Source organism: Thunnus thynnus, chromosome 19 (genome assembly GCF_963924715.1).
Source record: "Thunnus thynnus chromosome 19, fThuThy2.1, whole genome shotgun sequence".
In the NCBI taxonomy this organism is placed as follows: domain Eukaryota; kingdom Metazoa; phylum Chordata; class Actinopteri; order Scombriformes; family Scombridae; genus Thunnus; species Thunnus thynnus.
Genome location: NC_089535.1, coordinates 16043629 through 16062410, shown reverse-complemented (window position 1 = coordinate 16062410; position 18782 = coordinate 16043629). Strand labels below are relative to the sequence as shown.

At 38.7% G+C, this 18782-nt stretch overlaps 2 protein-coding genes across 4 annotated transcripts in view; one reads left to right on the top strand and one right to left on the bottom strand.

Moving 5' to 3' along the window:
- Positions 1–15567, bottom strand: part of kdm2bb (lysine (K)-specific demethylase 2Bb) — a 25413-nt gene extending 9846 nt beyond the window's left edge. For all 3 annotated transcript variants that reach the window (XM_067575333.1, XM_067575334.1, XM_067575335.1), the window contains exons 1-13: positions 15430–15567; positions 14714–14858; positions 14484–14562; positions 14259–14305; positions 12898–13076; positions 12659–12765; positions 10723–10816; positions 10441–10594; positions 10146–10261; positions 8870–8996; positions 7317–7723; positions 7104–7190; positions 550–780 (exon numbers count right to left, since the gene is read on the bottom strand). In XM_067575333.1, the coding sequence (XP_067431434.1) occupies positions 550–780; positions 7104–7190; positions 7317–7723; positions 8870–8996; positions 10146–10261; positions 10441–10594; positions 10723–10816; positions 12659–12765; positions 12898–13076; positions 14259–14305; positions 14484–14562; positions 14714–14858; positions 15430–15474 (1818 nt within the window). In that variant the 5' untranslated portion in view covers positions 15475–15567. The remainder of the gene's footprint in view (positions 1–549; positions 781–7103; positions 7191–7316; positions 7724–8869; positions 8997–10145; positions 10262–10440; positions 10595–10722; positions 10817–12658; positions 12766–12897; positions 13077–14258; positions 14306–14483; positions 14563–14713; positions 14859–15429) is intronic.
- Positions 15411–18782, top strand: orai1b (ORAI calcium release-activated calcium modulator 1b). Its single transcript, XM_067575345.1, has 3 exons — positions 15411–15537; positions 17378–17544; positions 17651–18782. The coding sequence occupies exons 2-3, from the start codon at positions 17410–17412 to the stop codon at positions 18206–18208; spliced, it is 693 nt and encodes a 230-aa protein (XP_067431446.1). The 5' UTR covers positions 15411–15537; positions 17378–17409; the 3' UTR covers positions 18209–18782.

Here is an 18782-nt window from a genome sequence, read left to right as displayed (position 1 = left end):
ACTTAGCTAATGCTGTGTGGTTGATCCTACTTATTTATTCATTATGTGGAAATTAAATCACCAAAAACAACATCTGAGTTCAACTGAACTATGTATTTGCGCAAATCATGGGATGCCTTAATTTACCAAGAATTTGCCAGTGTGCTTTGATAAACCTCCACATGCTTGTTGGTCTTAACAGGCAACTGGGCCCTGTGGCAATCACCCAGAAAAACATCACACAAGTAGGCACTTGACTACCTGCAAATACCGCAAAAGTGGGTACTGGGACGGACCCCCGGTCTTTATCTCCCTCTCCATGAGCCTGTGTGACTACTGCTAATGTACTAACAGCACTCCTGCTACTACTTCTTGCATTATCATAGTACTACTTGTGTCACTACAGCCAAGAAACACTCCCTAGCAACCACTCAGTGTTACCATAGCAACCACATAGAACACCCTTATTGAATATTCAAATTAAAGAACAGCTACAACCCTTAAAGCAATCATTAATAACGTGTATTTAACAATAAAATTCATTGAGAACATTATGAACGAGGAACTTACAGCAATACACTGCCTCATGATGCAAGACTGCTTCATACGGCCCGGCCCACCGAACTTCTTCATGTCTTTGCAGAAGTGGCACTCTCCACACTCCGTGCGCAGGCATGCTTCACACTTCCGACAGCGCGTCCTTCTCCTCCTGGCACCAGATGTTCCCCGACTCGCTGACAGCTTGACTGCTGATGCAGGAGAAGCTGCCATCTTAGGTTTCGGCCGGTTGGGAGGCCGGGGCTAAAAGGATGAAGAGGATACAGTGTCAGGTCCCTAAAAATGATAAGCCAACATATATTTTACAAATGGGCATCTAGAGGTCGGATGAATTAGTTTGGTGATGTGGAATAACCGTTTTTTTTTTTAAATATTAAGCAATGTTATGCTGCTACATACTGAAAATTCTACTTGAACACAGTCAAGTAGTTGCAAGTGTATTCATGTAATAAAACTGTGAGGCAAATTTGCAGTATATCAAAAGCAGCAAGCTTGCATCATTAGCTTTTAGATCTAAGATTAAATAAAAGGAAGACTATCTAATGTTCTGAATTACATTGCATTTCATTTAATAATGGTGCTGTGACCCGACAATAAACCCTCACAATCATGTTATATAAAAAGAGACTGGAGTCAATGTTATGGTGGATGTAGGCAGTCCTGCCTGATCTCCTCTTTACTCTTTCTGACTCTGGGTTAATTACTCCAAAAACAGACACAAGCATAAAGGAAACAGAACCTGCATCCATACAGTATATCCATACACATACACAGTAATAAATATCCACAACATAAAACTGATCAAAACATGCCGTGTATAAACAAAGATTATTCATGACTGTTAAAGCACAGGATCCGGGAGAAAACAAACACATCAAGAATGTCTCTGGAGGCGTCTTCCAAATTTAGCACTCCACTTGCTTGCATGTTTCTACTTCAAAGAGAAACTGCACTTATGGCTACATTTCACACATGGATCACTAGGACCCATTATTCTGTGTTAGGGGGCGCATAGTCTGATTTACAATAGTACGCATTAAATGTGCTCTATTTAATAGAGCTGGGTAATGGAGATGCCTTTGATCTCCATCATTATTGTTCTTGTGTTATGCATTCTGCTCCTTCTCAGGCTCAGAACCCAACCACAACATTGTATTTTCTTTTTACATGAAAACCACATGTCGAAATACTGCCAATCCATGCCATGTGAGATAAATATGTGGCAATGCGCGAGATGTTATAAACAAAAACAAGAAATGCAAGAGACTGTAGCTCTTGGAACAGGAAGATCAGATTTCTTTAGTTACATCGGCAGTGCAGATTTTCCTAGCGTCAGCATAGCAACAGCCACGTCCCGTTCCCTAACAGAACAGTCTATGACACACAGACTTGTAACCAATAAGAACTGTAATGAGACTCCAACTGAAAAAGAAAGCAGGCTCAATCTTAGGCATATTACAATAATTTATTCTAACAATAGACATGAAATAGACAGGCATAGGCTGTCAGATATGTGGTTACCAGACAGGATTAGAGTGAGATATGGGGGCGGGCGGGGGGGGGTGCAAGCTGCACTGGACTGTTTTGGGGGTATATGTTAGGGATTACAGACAGCAGGTCTGTTCAAGTAGAACACTGACATGAGACCAGATATCCCAGCAGAAAGAAACACATTATGTAGCTAGAGAACCATGTTCCTCGAGTCCTGCAGGTACCAAACAACAGATCACAGTTATGATTAATCAAGTAGCCCGACACTGTAATGTATTAAGTCTTTATTACTGTCTGATTACACCTGTAGCTTAAACCACAGGCGTAGGAGGCACATGACAAATCACATAAGGAAAAAGATTTCAGATAGCTGTTCATACTGTCCCCTAAATCCCCTCTCAACCCCCACCCCCCGTCTGCTAAGTGGGTGATCTCTAAAGCAGATATCCCACTGATGCTCAGAATTAAATGACAGGAGAAGTTGACAACAACACTACCACAGAAATTAACTGCCTCTCAGTCTCAGACAACAATATCGAAATCATGTCACTGGTTGCAGTTTAGCCTTTAGCACTATGTTTAGTCATCTATAGCAGAAGTATATACACAACTCACAGAATATACATCTGTCCTCTTTGTACAGTAACAGGGACAGTTCAAGTGACCAACTGGTAATTTCTTGGCACTTCAGAGCTCATTCAGCTGAGACACATTGTGAGCAGCAGGCTCTCGTGTTCATTGACAGTCTGGGAGCCCCTTGAGCTACCGTGGAGCACAATGGAAATCAATGACTGTGGATATACTTAGCATCACCTTAAACACACACTGAAGACAGAGTATAGATTGAGCACAGATTGCAGAAAGGCAGAAGAAATTCTAAATCAAATTGCCACAGCAGCGATAAACACAACACTGTGGTGACCTACACACACATCAACAGACTAGTGTGTCATTTTCTGGAAAAAAAAAAAAAACTGTATATGTATATATATGATTTTGCTTCATCTCATCTAGGAACATGTGTGCAAACAATTGACTTGGCAAAAAAAAAAGGGTTCACAAGTTCCTGGAGGGATTACTATCCTGTTAAGCTGTACAGGTGGCATATGTAGTAAAGCTGATGCTGCATTTGACAAAAAAACACATTGTGGTTACTCAAACACTCAGTTTATACTATTTAGCCCAGATTTTACATATGATGGTGTGCTTTGAAACCCAGAAGTTGTTCAGGAATGTGTACTGAAAAAACTGCAACAGCTTCAGTCACTTATAAGCTATGTTGCTCTTCTAAGAGTATGGACATCATAGTTTGGAAATGTTGAGAATATACAAGCAGGTATTCTGGCATGTAAATTAATTCACAATCTGTCCAGATTGGTGCTACTGTACATGCAGAACTGTTAAGTTATAAAAGCATGTTTGGCTTCTAAAATACACTACCTAAAATCTTTCTAGTTACTCAGCCTGCTCTGCTGGATATCTTGCATGTACTTCAAAATATGCTGCACATTAGCTTTGAGATTAGCATATTTAGTCAATGCTGAGATAGTTTAACTATGACACAAGGAACAGGTGTATTTACATGACTGGAAAAAGGAGACATCAAAATATCTCATGGCATTAGTCAGAAGAATAAAATGGAGTAATTCATCCGAATGCTGCCACAGAATTGATGTAAGGCGGTGTGCTTCAGAGTTAAGTAGAAGAGGTAATAAAAATCAACAAAACGCATTTCTTGCTGTGTAAGCAAATGTACATCTCATCTTGGACCAACCTGACGTACACTGACAATTATCAAAAATGAATTTCATTATGACTGCTTTCTCATTAACACATACTGCACATTTTTTGTTTTACTGTCACACATATTCTAACACATGCATCCAATGTTTTTACAATCAAACCCTGAAGGATTCATCTTCTATATCTATGTGAATTCCCATTCCTCTGCTTCTCTCCTTTAAAGCAACCAATAGCAGCCCTGAGGCTCTGAGCTATATAAACACAGCCTTCTCCTACTGCTGGATTTACCTGATAAAAACACACAAGCATGCAGACACACATACACACACACACAGCAAATCTGTCTATCAAAAACAAAGAGCAAAAAAAAGCAAAGAGCAAGCAGAGAGATAAACTGTATCTATGCATTTGTCTTCAGGTAGATCCATTTCCTCGCTGCTCTGTGATGCTGCACACTGCTGTCTGGTACAAGCATTCCTCTGGTGGCCTCACTATGCCTGCCTGCAGGGGTTTAGTGTGCTAACCTGCTCAGAGTCTGAGTCGTAGTCCTCATCATCAGCGCTCAGCGACATGGCCATGGCTGGTTTTCACACACCGTCCAGCTCACAGCAAACTGACATGGCTGCAGTCTCCTCCTCCTCCTTCTACTCCTGCTACTGCTGTCTGGCCTACAGCCCTCCCTCCTGCTTCAAAGCTCCACAATACCACAAGTAGATGTAGGAAACACAGACAAGCCTGCCTCATTAATATGGATCGACTCCCTGGAAAAAGAGGAGGGGTGCTGCACAGCACATGGCCAATTGGAGGCTGCTAAGCATCAGAATATGCACTGGGGGGTGTCTGCATTCCTCCAATGAGGAGAGAAAATGCAGAGACAGTGTGGTTATATTCATGATGAGTAACACAGGGAGAGGTGAGCAGGCCCCGCACAGCCAATAGAGCCAGATGGCATCTCATTACAAAAGGCAAACACAAAGACGCCGCACAACCAGCAGCTGGCCTTTGGAGGGATGGGTGGGGGTGATCCAGAGGGTCCATTAAAGCATAAGAAATCACTTCCATACATTCATATACAACACACCCCATCCTCCCACCTCCTGTTCAGGCTTTTCCGCCTGTTAACACAGTTCAGGCATTTGTTGGGACAATTACTTATTATTAGAAAACTAAAGTATGTATCATATATATAATATAATACACATAGTCGGTGGTATGTATATAGTGGCACATGCAAACACAATTTACTAATTCAAATTTATATTTTACTTGAGCGCATACTGTATTTTTCACTACCATTATATTTATTTCACATTTTGAAACTGGTGTTTTTTTTTGTATTATAATCTGCTGGGAACAGAACTTTGAAAATAAACACTGTCATTTCAATAATTTGTCATACCAGATATGGAGATAAAAATGAAAATCAACGCAAATGTCTATGATTCATACAAAACCATTAGAACAGCATACAGTTGTCTACTATGCAAGTGGAATAGACCCTTTTTTACAAATAGTGTCAATAGGATATTTTTTCTCATGTCTTTCTTGGTAGAAAATGTAGCGTCGCTCCGTTTCCATTCTGATTTAATGTACAGTAGCCTATACAGTTTACACACAGGTGTCCATAGTGCGTCTTTAACTATTAGCTTTAACAGTGAGGCTGTTAAAGACTGTCAATGACACAAAGATACTTTCCTGTAAATTCACCATACTTACTGGTTGAGTTTTTCATTGTATTACAAAAATAAGTTAAGTGGGATAAGTTATAAGTAAATAATTTGAGAGTTAGCTGACTGCCAAAATTAACTGACATTTTGGTGGGTAAACCCATGTGAGCCAATCTGACATTCAACATCAATGTCATTGATTTTGATTGCTGCTCAAGACTCCGTGAAATGAAAAGATGAACGACGTAGACATCTAAGGTACTTCAAGCCTTCCAGTGTTTGCAGCTTTTTTACAGTCTCACACGGGCTAACATGTTCAAGGACATATTTTGTACTGTCACATTCATATAGTAATGAGCATCTAATGAGCATCTGCACTTACTCAAAAATATGATTGAAAATGTATGTTTTAATTTCAGAGGGGAAAAAAAGCAGAAACTACACACACAATGACTGTAGGTGTCTGTAAACATTCATACCAGTTAATATATAATTAAATTAATGATACCAATTTGAGTCCCACGTACACTTGAAGTATAACAACAAACGTGTAAGTCATCTAGTGTTTCATGTCATCTAGAAAATGACGGTCAATTGAGAACAGTTCAAGTTCCCTTAAGAGCTTGTTTTGTGATCCAGGGCTCATCCTAAACTGTGTTAATGACAACACAATACTGACTCTGCAGAGCATCTTGCTGTCATATAAATGAAACAAGAGGAGCGAAAAGAAATTATTAAAAAAAAAAACTAATTATTTACTTCATTAGTCAATACTGCAGCCTGTTAAGTCAAAATTATGCAAATAAGCACATCGACTGCTTTAGGGAAGGAGTTGGAGCAAAAGAGGAAAAACGATTAAAACAGAGAATGAGAACAACTGCAATTGAGGAGACGAGAGGTTAAAGACTAAGAAAGAAGATAAATACAGTGAGGTTTAAGCTGGGATGATGTCAAGCATAAAAATGTCAACAATAGAATATACAGTGTGTATATATTGCTCATTTCTAAGTGTTTCCTTGTGATGATAAAACATTTAAAACAGATCAATGGAAATGAAATTGGGCTCTGACAGTGCTTCTATAGTATCGATAACAGTATCCAACCAGCGCAGCACTAGTCCGCTACTAATTCTAAACTTAATTGAATTGAAATTCTTCACTGATGGTAGAAACAAGGCTTTTCTCTGAATGAACACAGAAGCAAGATTGTATTTGCAGCTGAATTTTAACGATATGAAACAAAAAGCATGTGGGCTGACTTTAAGCTGCCACTAGTAACCAGAATCATCAGTGGGCTGAGGCTACATCATCACCACTCACTCCACGCTACACCTTTTAACAGTAAACAGCACTCTTGTACTGAAGTTAACATTACACATCCGTAATATACATCCATAAAAATAAAAATACTTATTATGGCTTTGTTGATGTTGTAGACAGTAGAAAGTTCAAAAATGTTCGTGCACCACAAAGCCAAGTGAAAGGTTCATAGGATCACTTCTGCTCACTTTACACTGGATAACTGCAGTTATTTTTTTATTATAAGTTATTAACTCAAAATCAAGTGTGTATCAAGTGTTCATCGACTTGATTTGAAAGCCCCAAATAAATATGTTTGGTGCAAAAACAATTGGAAAGCGTCACACTGCAGCTGAAATATTCTTACCTTTATAGTTTTCTTAGGCCAGCAAACCACAGGAACTCCAGTGATAGCGAGTTTAGGGTCGTCATCAGCGTGTTCCTTTAAGACAACCTAGACAGCCAGAGAGAGCAAACAAAAAGTAGAACTGTGTCATGTCTATTGAGTCACATCTTTCATGTAAATTACTGTGTCATAACTGAGACAAACTTTTTACTTTGTCATCATGCTGTTTCTTACCTTCATGTCGTCCAGCAGGGCTTGTGGGTTCTCTATTCCCTCTGGGACACATTTCTTATTTTCAGGGAGCGACTCCAGCTTCTCAACCAGCGTCCTGAGCCCGTTTAGTTCAAACTCTGTCAGGTGAGTCCATTTATTCGGAGACTCTGAGGCTGGAGAGTCAGAGGGGGTTTTGGGGAAATCTAGAGAGGTGGAACCGGGATTACAGCTGTCCTCGGAGTCGACAGATAGAACAGCTTTAAGGTGTTGGCCCTTCACGTTGTCAGGCGAGCAGGGGCCATCTTGACCGACTCTCTCTGATTTTTCGCCCTGGTCATCCCTGACCTGAGTCTCACACGAGTCCTCGTTCATGTCCTGGCTCCGTGAGTCAGAGGAGGGGCTTTCTGTATTTGCCTTTGTCTCATAGTCTGAAATTGAGAAAAAAAACAGCTGTTTCAAAGGAGTCAACACATCTCTTCATGTTGTATTTCTCTTTGTATTGGTAGATTGATCAAGCGTGGCACTGAATCAGCATGCATGATATGTTTGATTGAAACACAGCAGGTAATCTGTGAAGCCCCCTCCTGTGTATATCCAATACTAATGAGCAGGAAGATTAAAAAAAATACTTTAGGAGCATCTGGGGTGATATTCTTACATGTGTAGCTACATTCATAGATTAACATGTGTTAGCTTAACTTTAATAAGCCCTGAAACTTATTTTCTCAATCAACTTCTTACTCTGGGTAATGAGGTCCTGTATGAACACACAATTTTCTGCCAAAGTTAGAATGGATTTGGTTATTCCATGTGATGGTATTTTCACTTTTTGTTATGTTTTGTCAGTGCTCTTCTCACTGGTTTGGTATTCTGTTCACCAATAAGGATTAAACAAACAAAACTTGATGACAGTTGTGGGAATGTTTGCTTAAATGCTCCCAGATCACTATTACTCACATCTAATCAAACCCTCCCACACACAGTCCTGATGAAGCAGATTCATACAACATGTCAATACATATTTACATGTAATACATATATGTAAATATGTATTGCCATATAGATATTTACACATTAATACATATGAATGCATATTTTAATATATATTCTTACATATACATACATATTTGATGTATATGTAATACATATTTTTTTCAAAACTTAAACTTTGAGTGTTGCTTAATTAATAAATATTTGAAGTTACAGAGAATTAAGATTTAAAACCATGTTTTCTCTTTAATAAAAGAGGCTTTGTTCTTGGGTCCTCCAGCAGTAACAACACCAAAGATGAGTCTGGCTATTTTCTAATAACTTCACAGGGTTTCTTGTGTTTAAAGCTAATGTTCACAAACAGTATTTGCTATCCTAGTCTCAGAAATAAGTGTGTATGTGTGTTTGTCTCTGCACAGCCTTTTAAACTCCAGCAGGACAGATGGAGATCAGAAATATTATTCATTATTAACACCCAATAAGACAGTTAGTAACTTGAGAGAGCTAATTATAACTGCAGAACCAGATTTTAACAGTATCCATGGACATGCTGGAAAACAGCTGCATCACTTATTTTTACTCACCCATTACTACAGGCTCTTTACGGATCTCCTGAGAAAGGTAGGACCGTTTGGTCAGGCAGTGCACATATCTCTCCAGGACATACCAGCCAATCTCATAGTAGAAAGGGAAACGAAACTTGGAATGAACCTGAAAACAGGGGCATAACTACCATCAGTGCAACCTTGAAATACACTTCAGTCTAAGTATACTGACATGTACTCAGGTAAGCTGGTTACTGTTGGCTTTTTTTTGTAACCTAAATTCTTGAATGTGAGGTAATCAAAAGCTCTGGATTTCGTAATCAGAATGTGGGATTAAGACACACCCTGTTATCTCAGCGAGACTTCTTGGTCATGTATACACTTAACCAAATTTCTCTCTGGGTTTTTACACATGTGCGAGTATCACTGACAGCAGTGTAGAGGGATGAAAAGCCTCAGAGTTTTGTACTCCTAGCAATATGTTGTGCTCTATCACTACAGAGACTGTCCTCTCATGCAAACAAACACACATGCACACCTCTTCAGAAACGCAACGAAAATCAGGTAGGCTTACATTCAACTAGAGCTATAGGAGCATGACATAATTATTATTATTCTGATATAATACCGCTTTAGAGACGCTAATGTACTGATCACACAAAATATTAAAACAAAACTCAATCCAGAAATCCTACTCGAGAGAAGAAATTGCTTTTTCCACAAAAATATGAGCAAAACAGTTTGCTTGTAACACAAAGTGCACCACGCTGATGTATTTTTTAAGTTATTTTCTTACAATTTATCCCACAGGAAACCTATCATATCCAAAATCTACACATAAACTGATATGAAAGAAAAAAATATATAGTTTTTTTTTTTTAATTATCAAAGTATATTTTACAATATATTAATATGCACATTGAACGACTTACATTTTTTTAAAAATATATATTAAGAGCAAATGCCTCTCCATGCCAGTTTCCTTCACAAGCTACCAATATCTCACAAATAAATATTTATTGCTTTTTAAATTGCTTTTTTAAAAAAAAGTCCTTTTGGGCTCCCACAGATCTTCCTGACTTTTACATTCATTTTGTCACTCCCAAATATTTGCCCTTTGAGCCTTTTCCCCTTATTTCTCTTCCAATCTCAACCAGATTCCTCCTCCACCACATCTCTCGTTCTCCTGTCTCTTGCAGGTAAACTCTTCACCTTTCTACTAGTTCTCAGAGAGATTAATTTATCCCAGGTAGACTTTCCTGTGTTGCATTGCAGATCAGAGTTCAGTCACACATGGGAGAGTGCAGACTCCTACCTTAGTCCTATTCTCTATCTCGTGGATGGTAAGCTGCATAGGAATGTTAAAACTGTGCAGAATGTTGCCTCCAAACACCAGTGTGTCCTCAGGAGTGTAGACAGCATGGATCCACCCTTAATTACAAAAAACAAGTACAAGTATGTGAAGAGATGAATGATAAATGGAGGATCCATGCAAACTCACACAGCTGAATACATCATATAATGATCAGTTAAAGCTAAGCATTGCAGTTCATTGAAGTGGCAGCTAATCTGTTCCCGCTGGCTACTGTAAAACAACCATGCCAACACACCAGATGGGATGAAGAAGGTGTATCCTTGCTTAAGCTCCACTCTCTGGCATCCATCAGCTCGGTCTCCCAGGAAGATATCACTCTGCTTGCCTGAAAGGACCCAGTCTTCAAACAGGGCAAGGTTATGAGGGGTTGGAGGCACCAGCCAGAACACCTGCAGAGAAGAAGTCATTTTTAGGTGAAATATCAACTCTGAGAAACATTGAGGTTTATGAGAAATATTGAAGAATGAAAAAAATACTGATGAATGATGGGTTATGACACTAAATACCAGATACTTACTTTCTGTCCCTTGAATACGTGATACCAAACCGAAGTGCCTCCAAAATCAATGTGGAAGTCTGTGTAGCAGCCCTTCACACTCATCAAACAATACCTAGAGAGGAAAAGGAAATAACATTTGTTTTTAAAAATCGCATTGTACAAAGTCAACAGTAAGGATCAGACATCCATAAAAATATCTAAAAAAGGAAAACAGCTAAACCAATTAGAAAGCAGAAGTAATCTCGCTTGTTTACTCTAAATAAAAGCTACCCCATAGAAAACCACTAGAAATCACTCACACAGGCACAACAGCATAGAAAATTGTTCACAATAGGACAGAATAACTGCAGAATGATTAGCACTCCAAGGGGCATACATGGTACAGTAATTTAGCTAGATGGGAAGAAGATAAGAGGAAGAAGCTCTATTTATTTAAAAGAATCTCAGGAGTAAACAGGAAAAAAAACATTTGCAGGGAAATCTTTCAACAGTATTATGTGGAGCATCTCTCTCAGAGATGTTGGAGAGATAGTCAGCCAGTCTGAACAGCTTAACAACCTACCAGCAAATGTCAAGATAAGTCAGTTAAGGTTCTGAATAAGGTAACATTATGCCAGATAGATTTGCTCTTTCTGCTACTAATCTTCACGCCTCTTTCTCCTGCATTGACATGATTTATGGCTGACAAACCTAAATCCAATATACTCTCTGCTTTTGGCTCTCCACCAACTCCTTCTGAATTATATCTGTCTCTTTAGCTGCTAAATGCTCCACTATGTTCTACAGTTTGTCACTAACTTTGTTTGGTGCTAGGCAAGTCAGTCAGTTTTTAGAGTTTGTTTTCTCCCTAAAAATAGTTGCCTGCTGCTGCTGGACACTAATGAGAGTGGTGAGAACAAATCAAACAAGTAAAGTTGTGGGCCAGAAAACCAAAACAATTAGCGGAAAGATGACAAAAATGTTCCACAGAGCTGAGAAGTACTGCAGGCATGGTGGTATTTTTTTGTGATTTTGTCACTATGAGCAACCCCTTTCACATAAAACATAACAATTTGATCCATTGCTAATATATAAGATATGAATAAGAGCAGCTTTAAAGTCAGAGTGCGTGAGTTTGCAGGAGTTACAGAAAATGGTGAAGCAAAGACACATTTTTAAAATTACTTCAACCATTTTTTCAAAATGACTACACTGTAAATGTTGGTAAAAAGACAAATCAGCAAGGCTTACTCTGAAAATAAACAAGGCTACAAAATATATAAACATATCGTTATGTCCAATATTTTTCTTCTCTATGACACATTAATTACACGCCAGTAAAGAGTGAAATACAGCATCTAGTTTTATTTCAGGCAATATTGTGACAGGTAGCAATTTACAGGGAAGCCTCCAAAGACCAACCTGCCATCAACACCTACCGAACCTCTATGCACATCATTCAATTAAACATAAATAGAATAGATAAATATAAGTCAGCAGACAGACGGGGGGGGGTGGGGGGGGGGGGGGGGTGGGGGGGGGGGTGGGCTTAGTAGTGTCTCTGTGTATTGGGAGGAAATAAAGGGGACTGAGGTTAAAAGGAAAGGCACAATTGGTTTTGACTGCTAGCTATGTACTACTGCTGACAGCTGATTGGCTGAGAGGTGTGTGTGCAGTCAGACCACAGCTGTTATAAAACCATCCTCCACCGTGAAACTCTGCTGCCTAGCAACAATCAAGAGCACTTACAGAAGGTAGATGACACCAACAGTATGCAGCACTCTACAGTGATAGAGCGATAGCTGAGACATTCAGATGGGAGGAGGAATTGTATTTGCTGCCAAGGGAGCAGGAATTTCCTTCAAGTATTTTCTTTGTCTTGCTGTGAACATTTCTTTTTTTTTTATGATAAACTGACACACAGCTCTAAAGAGAATTTTGTCAAAAACAGAAACACATTCCAGTTAAATCATACCTTTGCACTTTGGGGTACTTCATCTCTGAGATCACATTGGTGGCTTCTGTTTGGCTTTGTTTCAGATCAGTAGGCCACATGTTGTCCACCCAGTCGACTTGATCCACCTGTGTTCAAAATTGCATTTTTAGCCATCAATTGCAGTGTTGTTAGTCATGCTGTCTTTTGATATAGCGTCAGATTTGTGACCCTCATGAAACCTTTAATAACATCATACAGAGAGTGTCATGTTATGTTACCACTGTGGGTCGCTTGATGAGGTTCTCCAGCTTAGTGTGGCTGAACTCTAGGCTGATGACATTGAAGAGTTTGTCCCGCTCTTCTTCTGGTGTCTCATAATAACGCACAAACTGAGCCATGCTCATTTCAGAGCCTTTCTGAGTGCTCACGTCCATTACATCCACAGACCGACGACTGCCTGAGAGCAAACAACCAGGACACAAGTTGAAATGAGCCTATGAGAACTGTCATTAATTCCATCTTTTTCTAAGTTTGTCTAAAACAACCTAGCATGTTATTGTTATATTGATTAAAAGAATTTTTTTTATTGATGACAATTGACAGATTTCATCATGAACTGCATGTAATTTACCATCCTCCCCACTAGATGGAGCAACTACACTCCAATCACGTTTTAACTTCATGTCTTTCAAGCTTGACAATATAATACATATGAAAATAATTGGAAATTGTCTGATCATAACTTTTTAATATCATATTAATGGACAAAAAGTGCAAGATAATAGATGGAAGCAGTTTTTAAAGGAGTACATAGCACACCCCACAGTATGAGAAAGATGACACACAACTACTATAATAATCCAACACACATAAAAAAGTTATAAGACAGGCAACAGACAAAGAGTGACAGGTAGACATTAGACAGATTGATAGAAATGTGTGTGTTCACTAATTAAATAATACCATAGAAAACAGAAATGAGAAAACAAAAAACAGAAACAATGATACCATTCTAGCAATATATATATATATATATATATATATATATATATATATGTGTGTGTGTGTGTGTGTGTGTGTGTGTGTGTAATTTAAACATACTGTGATTACAAACTTTGCCTCTTTATAAATTGATTTCCATCTGCATGATTATTTTTGCCCATTTATAATAGTTTTGGTGCTTACAATTTCTCCTGCTGAATTTTCTTCTTTAATATTCCTTCTTCAATTTCTTCTTTAATATTTTGCAAATATCAGCAGTTTTTTGATGAATAAACTTAAAAATAGTGCTTCTTTACAATTTCTGACACATCTGACTATAGAGTACAAGTTTTTTGAGCATGCTGTCCCACCTTCACTACACAATCAATCATTGTTAGGTCAGTTTGACCATAGGTTAATTTGCTAATTTTTCTTCCACAAACTGTGCTGTGATAGTAAATATGGCTGCGAGATTTACTTTTTTAAACCTCCCTCTAGATGTACATACGTTTTAGCTTTGTTTTCGTTCAGGCCACGTTTAATGACACTAATTGCAGCATCGGTAAACATTTATGCATGTGTTTTAGTGTGTGCCTGTGTGTGTGTGTGTGTGTGTGTGTGTGTGTGTGTGTGTGTGTGTGTGTATAATTCCACTTACCAACTAAGCCTTTAACTTCACTGACAGTAAATTCTGGATCAGGCATTCTATGTAAATATAAGACAGGGACAGATGTCACTCAGTTGATCTGTTACCAGTGTTAAGTGTTGCCAAATGATTAAAAACATAAATGCACAACAAATATAGAGCAGACTCAATCAACACCCTGAGCACTGTCAACGATTATTCTTGACAACCATCTGCTACACAGAAATGACTTCTCACCTGATCCCTAGTCCATCTTTCTCTTTAAAAATGAGTGGGATCCTTAAAGCCTCCCTTTGCACATATTCATAAGTGAAGTCTGCAAAACAGTGAGTGTGTTTGAGACAAAAGCATTTATAGGTCAAACATTTATGATGGTAAAGACATGCATACTGCATATCTTTTATTGCAAAAATATAAAATATCAATCAGCAACAATAGCTAATCGAAAGGAAATTGCCCTACTTTACCTTTACCCTCCATCAAGTGGACAAAGTTTGCACTGTAGCTGCTACTAACAAGCTTTTCCTCCACGCTGAAACCTCTGATGTTTGCCATTTCTTCAACATCAGACAAATCCTCGTTTTCGTCGTACATCCTCCGGCAGATGGAGCGCTGTCATTGAAAACGAGGTGATTTACATGACATAATAGCAACACGCAGTGGAAAGCAGCCCCTTTATTTCTGTCGCAATGGCCTCTCTCTTTCTCCAAGCACAGACAGAGTGACTGATGTCAAAATGATTTAACATGAATCTTATTACTAACTTTGAAACTGGAGCAAGTGGTCACATTTTTTTGATAGTACGTTGCATTATTTATTCTTAAATGTGACGTCAAATATAGTAAACATTAAACGACACATGTCCTGTGAGAGAGGCTGTCGGTACGTTATACTGTTAACTTGGCGTTAAATGTGAAATGTTTGCAAGATTTAAAGATAGATGCTGATTTATGTTGTAAGTGCCGCAGGCTCGCTGAACTATTGCAAAATACACAAGAAGTTGTAAAATCTAAGGTTGTAATATCTATCATTTTCTCTCAAAGGCTCTAAGTTTAACAGCATAAGTGACCTGACAAACATCACAACGTTTGCAGTTGCGAACGTTAGCTTAGCTAACTAATTAGCTCGCTGCCAGTCTGGCTTCATAAGCTAACGTTAACACGGCAGATGGTCAGTTACACACCAGCCTGCGTCCAGATTCAGCACACGTTTCCGCGGCCTGAGCCATCGTCTCTTATGGATGGTTTCCAGCCACTCAGTTTCGGGAAAGCATCTTCATGCGCCGTAAAAGGTAAAGAAACACTTAGCACGCTTTTCAGGTTCAAAACAAGGGAACCATGTTTTTGTGTATTACGTCATCGCGAGGAACCAAAACATTGTTGGACGACGTCACGGCATGTCAGCTCCCTGCTCCTCAACTGCTTTTACACATAGGCGACATTAATCACAACAGACGGAGTAATGTTCGGTTCACAGGCGTTAACAAAACAATACGCACGTTTTAACACTGTTATCGAATAGCTGAGCGCGCTGTGCGAACGAAGAACAAGCGATAATTAGCCAATATCACAAAAAATTGCTTTTAATCCACTTTCATTCATTGTTTTAGTGATTATTTTACTTTCTGTATGCTGCACGTAACGTGCGTCACGTGGAGCGGTGCAGTAGTCCGTTCAACTGTTCAAACTGACAAGAACATGTTTTTTGACATTTACTACACACAGAACGTCGTATTATTATCATTATACTAAAGGCCTCCTTATTTTTTTTATCTTAATACAAAACTTTATTCAACAAAAAATGTATATATTACGTCAGACACAAACAAGTGCACAACACAATACAAGAGTGCTAACTAATTATTTGCAGAAACGCACTGATTGTACCTTTTGTGGGGAGCTCAGAAATATATATGTACCCTCACTTTTCATTACTTTGGAAAAATGTATTGTTTGGATTCACTGATTATGACAGGAATCTCTGTTCGTAGTTCTATTTGGTTAATTTACTTAATACTTATTTATTTACTATTTTGAACCAATTTTATCGTCACAAATCCAAATTCTAAAGCAAAAGGCCAAACTTTTCAGAATTGACTGTCCATATCAAACAATACATTTCTTCAATATCTGAATGTACAAACAAAAAAGCTGTTAAATCATAAAACCACTGTAAGCTTTAAAATATGTTTATTTTAATTTTTTATTACACCTTTTAGTCCCCCTGACATGTTTGTGATTGTACACTCAAGTTGTATACACAAGGTACTGGAAACTTATACTTTTTTCAATAAAACTGTTTATTAAAAAACAACAAAAAATAGTGTATAAATATAAAGAAAATAGGGGATGTAAACAAAATACATCAATGCAATGAGACAAATAAATATTCAAAATAATTTGAAAATTAAATAATTATAATAAAAATCTTATAAACAAATAAGGTTATTATCATCATTATTATTATTATTTTAAACAGCTTTATTGAAACAAGTATATAACAAGTTTACAGCACCTTGTGTAATTTGAGCAATTTGAGTCTGCAATCACAAACACGCCAGGGGGACTAAAGGTTGTAATAAAAAAATAAATAAAAATAGTTAAATAAAAATCTTGTAAATGTTACAGTGGTTATACATTTTAACAGGTTATTGTTTGTACAGATAGGTTTGTCAGATATTGAAGAAATTGTTTGACATGGACAGTCAGCTCTGAAAAGTTTGGCTTTGTTCTTAAGAATTTGGATTTGTGAATATAAAATCGGGTCAAAATAGCAAGCAAGTTAACTAAAACTGTGAACAGAGATTCCTGTCATAGTCACTGAATCAACACATGCATTTTCCAAAGTAATAAATAGTAAAGCTCTGTACGTAGCCCATGGATACACCCATGACGTAGCCCCGTACAGAAACGCAACAGACAGTTCAGTGAGTTAGCGGATGTTCCTCTCGGAGCGCGCTGACTTGTGGGTAGTGTAAGGTGCAGGCAGTACAGCTCTGCAACACGCCGGAGACTAGTGGAGGGGGAAAAAATAGCTTCCGCACTTCCGTCAGCTGGCGAGGTTAAATGTTTCAGTAAAGTGTTAACACTGTTAGCATGTTGACCGCTTGTTTCTGTCGTTTTCCGCTACAGTAACAAGGTAACTACGTCAGCGCTGCTCGTCCATGTCTTTTGAAAAGCGCGACATGAGTCTGAACGAGCATTCACTGCAAGCATTGTCCTGGAGGAAGCTCTACCTGAGCCGGGCTAAATTGAAGGCTTCTAGCCGGACATCAGCTCTGCTTTCTGGATTCGCTATGGTAACGCTGCCTTTAAATCATATTGCTCCTCTGTGGATGAAATGAGTCACATCATACAGTGTTGACACGTGTGTAAAAGCTGTTTCCTTCCTGTTCTTCCTTGCAGGTGGCTATGGTAGAAGTGCAGCTAGACAACAGCTATCCTTACCCACCTGCTCTCCTTATTGCCTTCAGTGCCTGCACCACTGTGCTTGTGGCTGTTCACCTGTTCGCTCTGATGGTTAGCACCTGCATTCTGCCCAATATAGAGGCTGTCAGCAACGTCCACAACCTCAACTCTGTGAAGGAGTCTCCGCACGAGCGAATGCACCGGCACATTGAACTTGCGTGGGCTTTTTCTACTGTTATTGGTACTTTGCTCTTCCTGGCTGAGGTGGTCCTACTCTGCTGGGTCAAATTTTTGCCTGTGAAGCCCAACAAGTCCAGCAATAATACAGTTTCATCCGGTGTGGCTGCTGCTATTACCTCCACCTCTATTATGGTCCCCTTTGGTTTAGTCTTCATAGTCTTTGCTGTGCATTTCTACCGCTCTTTGGTCAGCCACAAGACTGACAGACAGTTCCAGGAGCTGGAGGAGCTATCTAACCTCACCAGGTTACAAAACGAGCTGGACAACAGAGGGGAATCTTCCATCTTGCAGTCTCCAAGTTCGCATTTCCCATAGACAGCTATGGTAGATGCGTATTGCTGTTGGAACTCTGACTCCTTTGGGTTTCTCCGAGCCAGACGCCACATTATTGGCTTCTGATTTTTTACAGGAATGAAGATATCTCACCTCTTTATTGTGAATTTTACTTTTGTGAAAAGTTTTTGGTTTTTTTTAGAAAACATGTTGTTTTATCAATTGTGAACTCACAAATCTGCCATAATGCATGTAACTTGAAATTGAGAAGTCTTAACTGTGATAGTTGCTTGATTGATCTCTTACATTATGGCAGAGACACCTGAACAGTAACTTGGAAACCTGTCTGTTGCCTGCTGCATTTATTTACCTGTTTGTCAGTGAACCCTGCATTTGTTAATCAATATTACCCTACTGTGTTTTGTGAACCACAAGTATTTAACTCTTTCCTCTATATTCACTGTGCACATGATTGTAATTTTCATTATTTGTAATGGCTGCTGTTTGTGTTGACTGACTCAACAGCTGACAAAACAACAGTATTATTAGATTATATTTGCTGACATCTGTAGCACAGACTGTGGTGTTAAAATAAAAGTTTTTTTACATAGTGGCA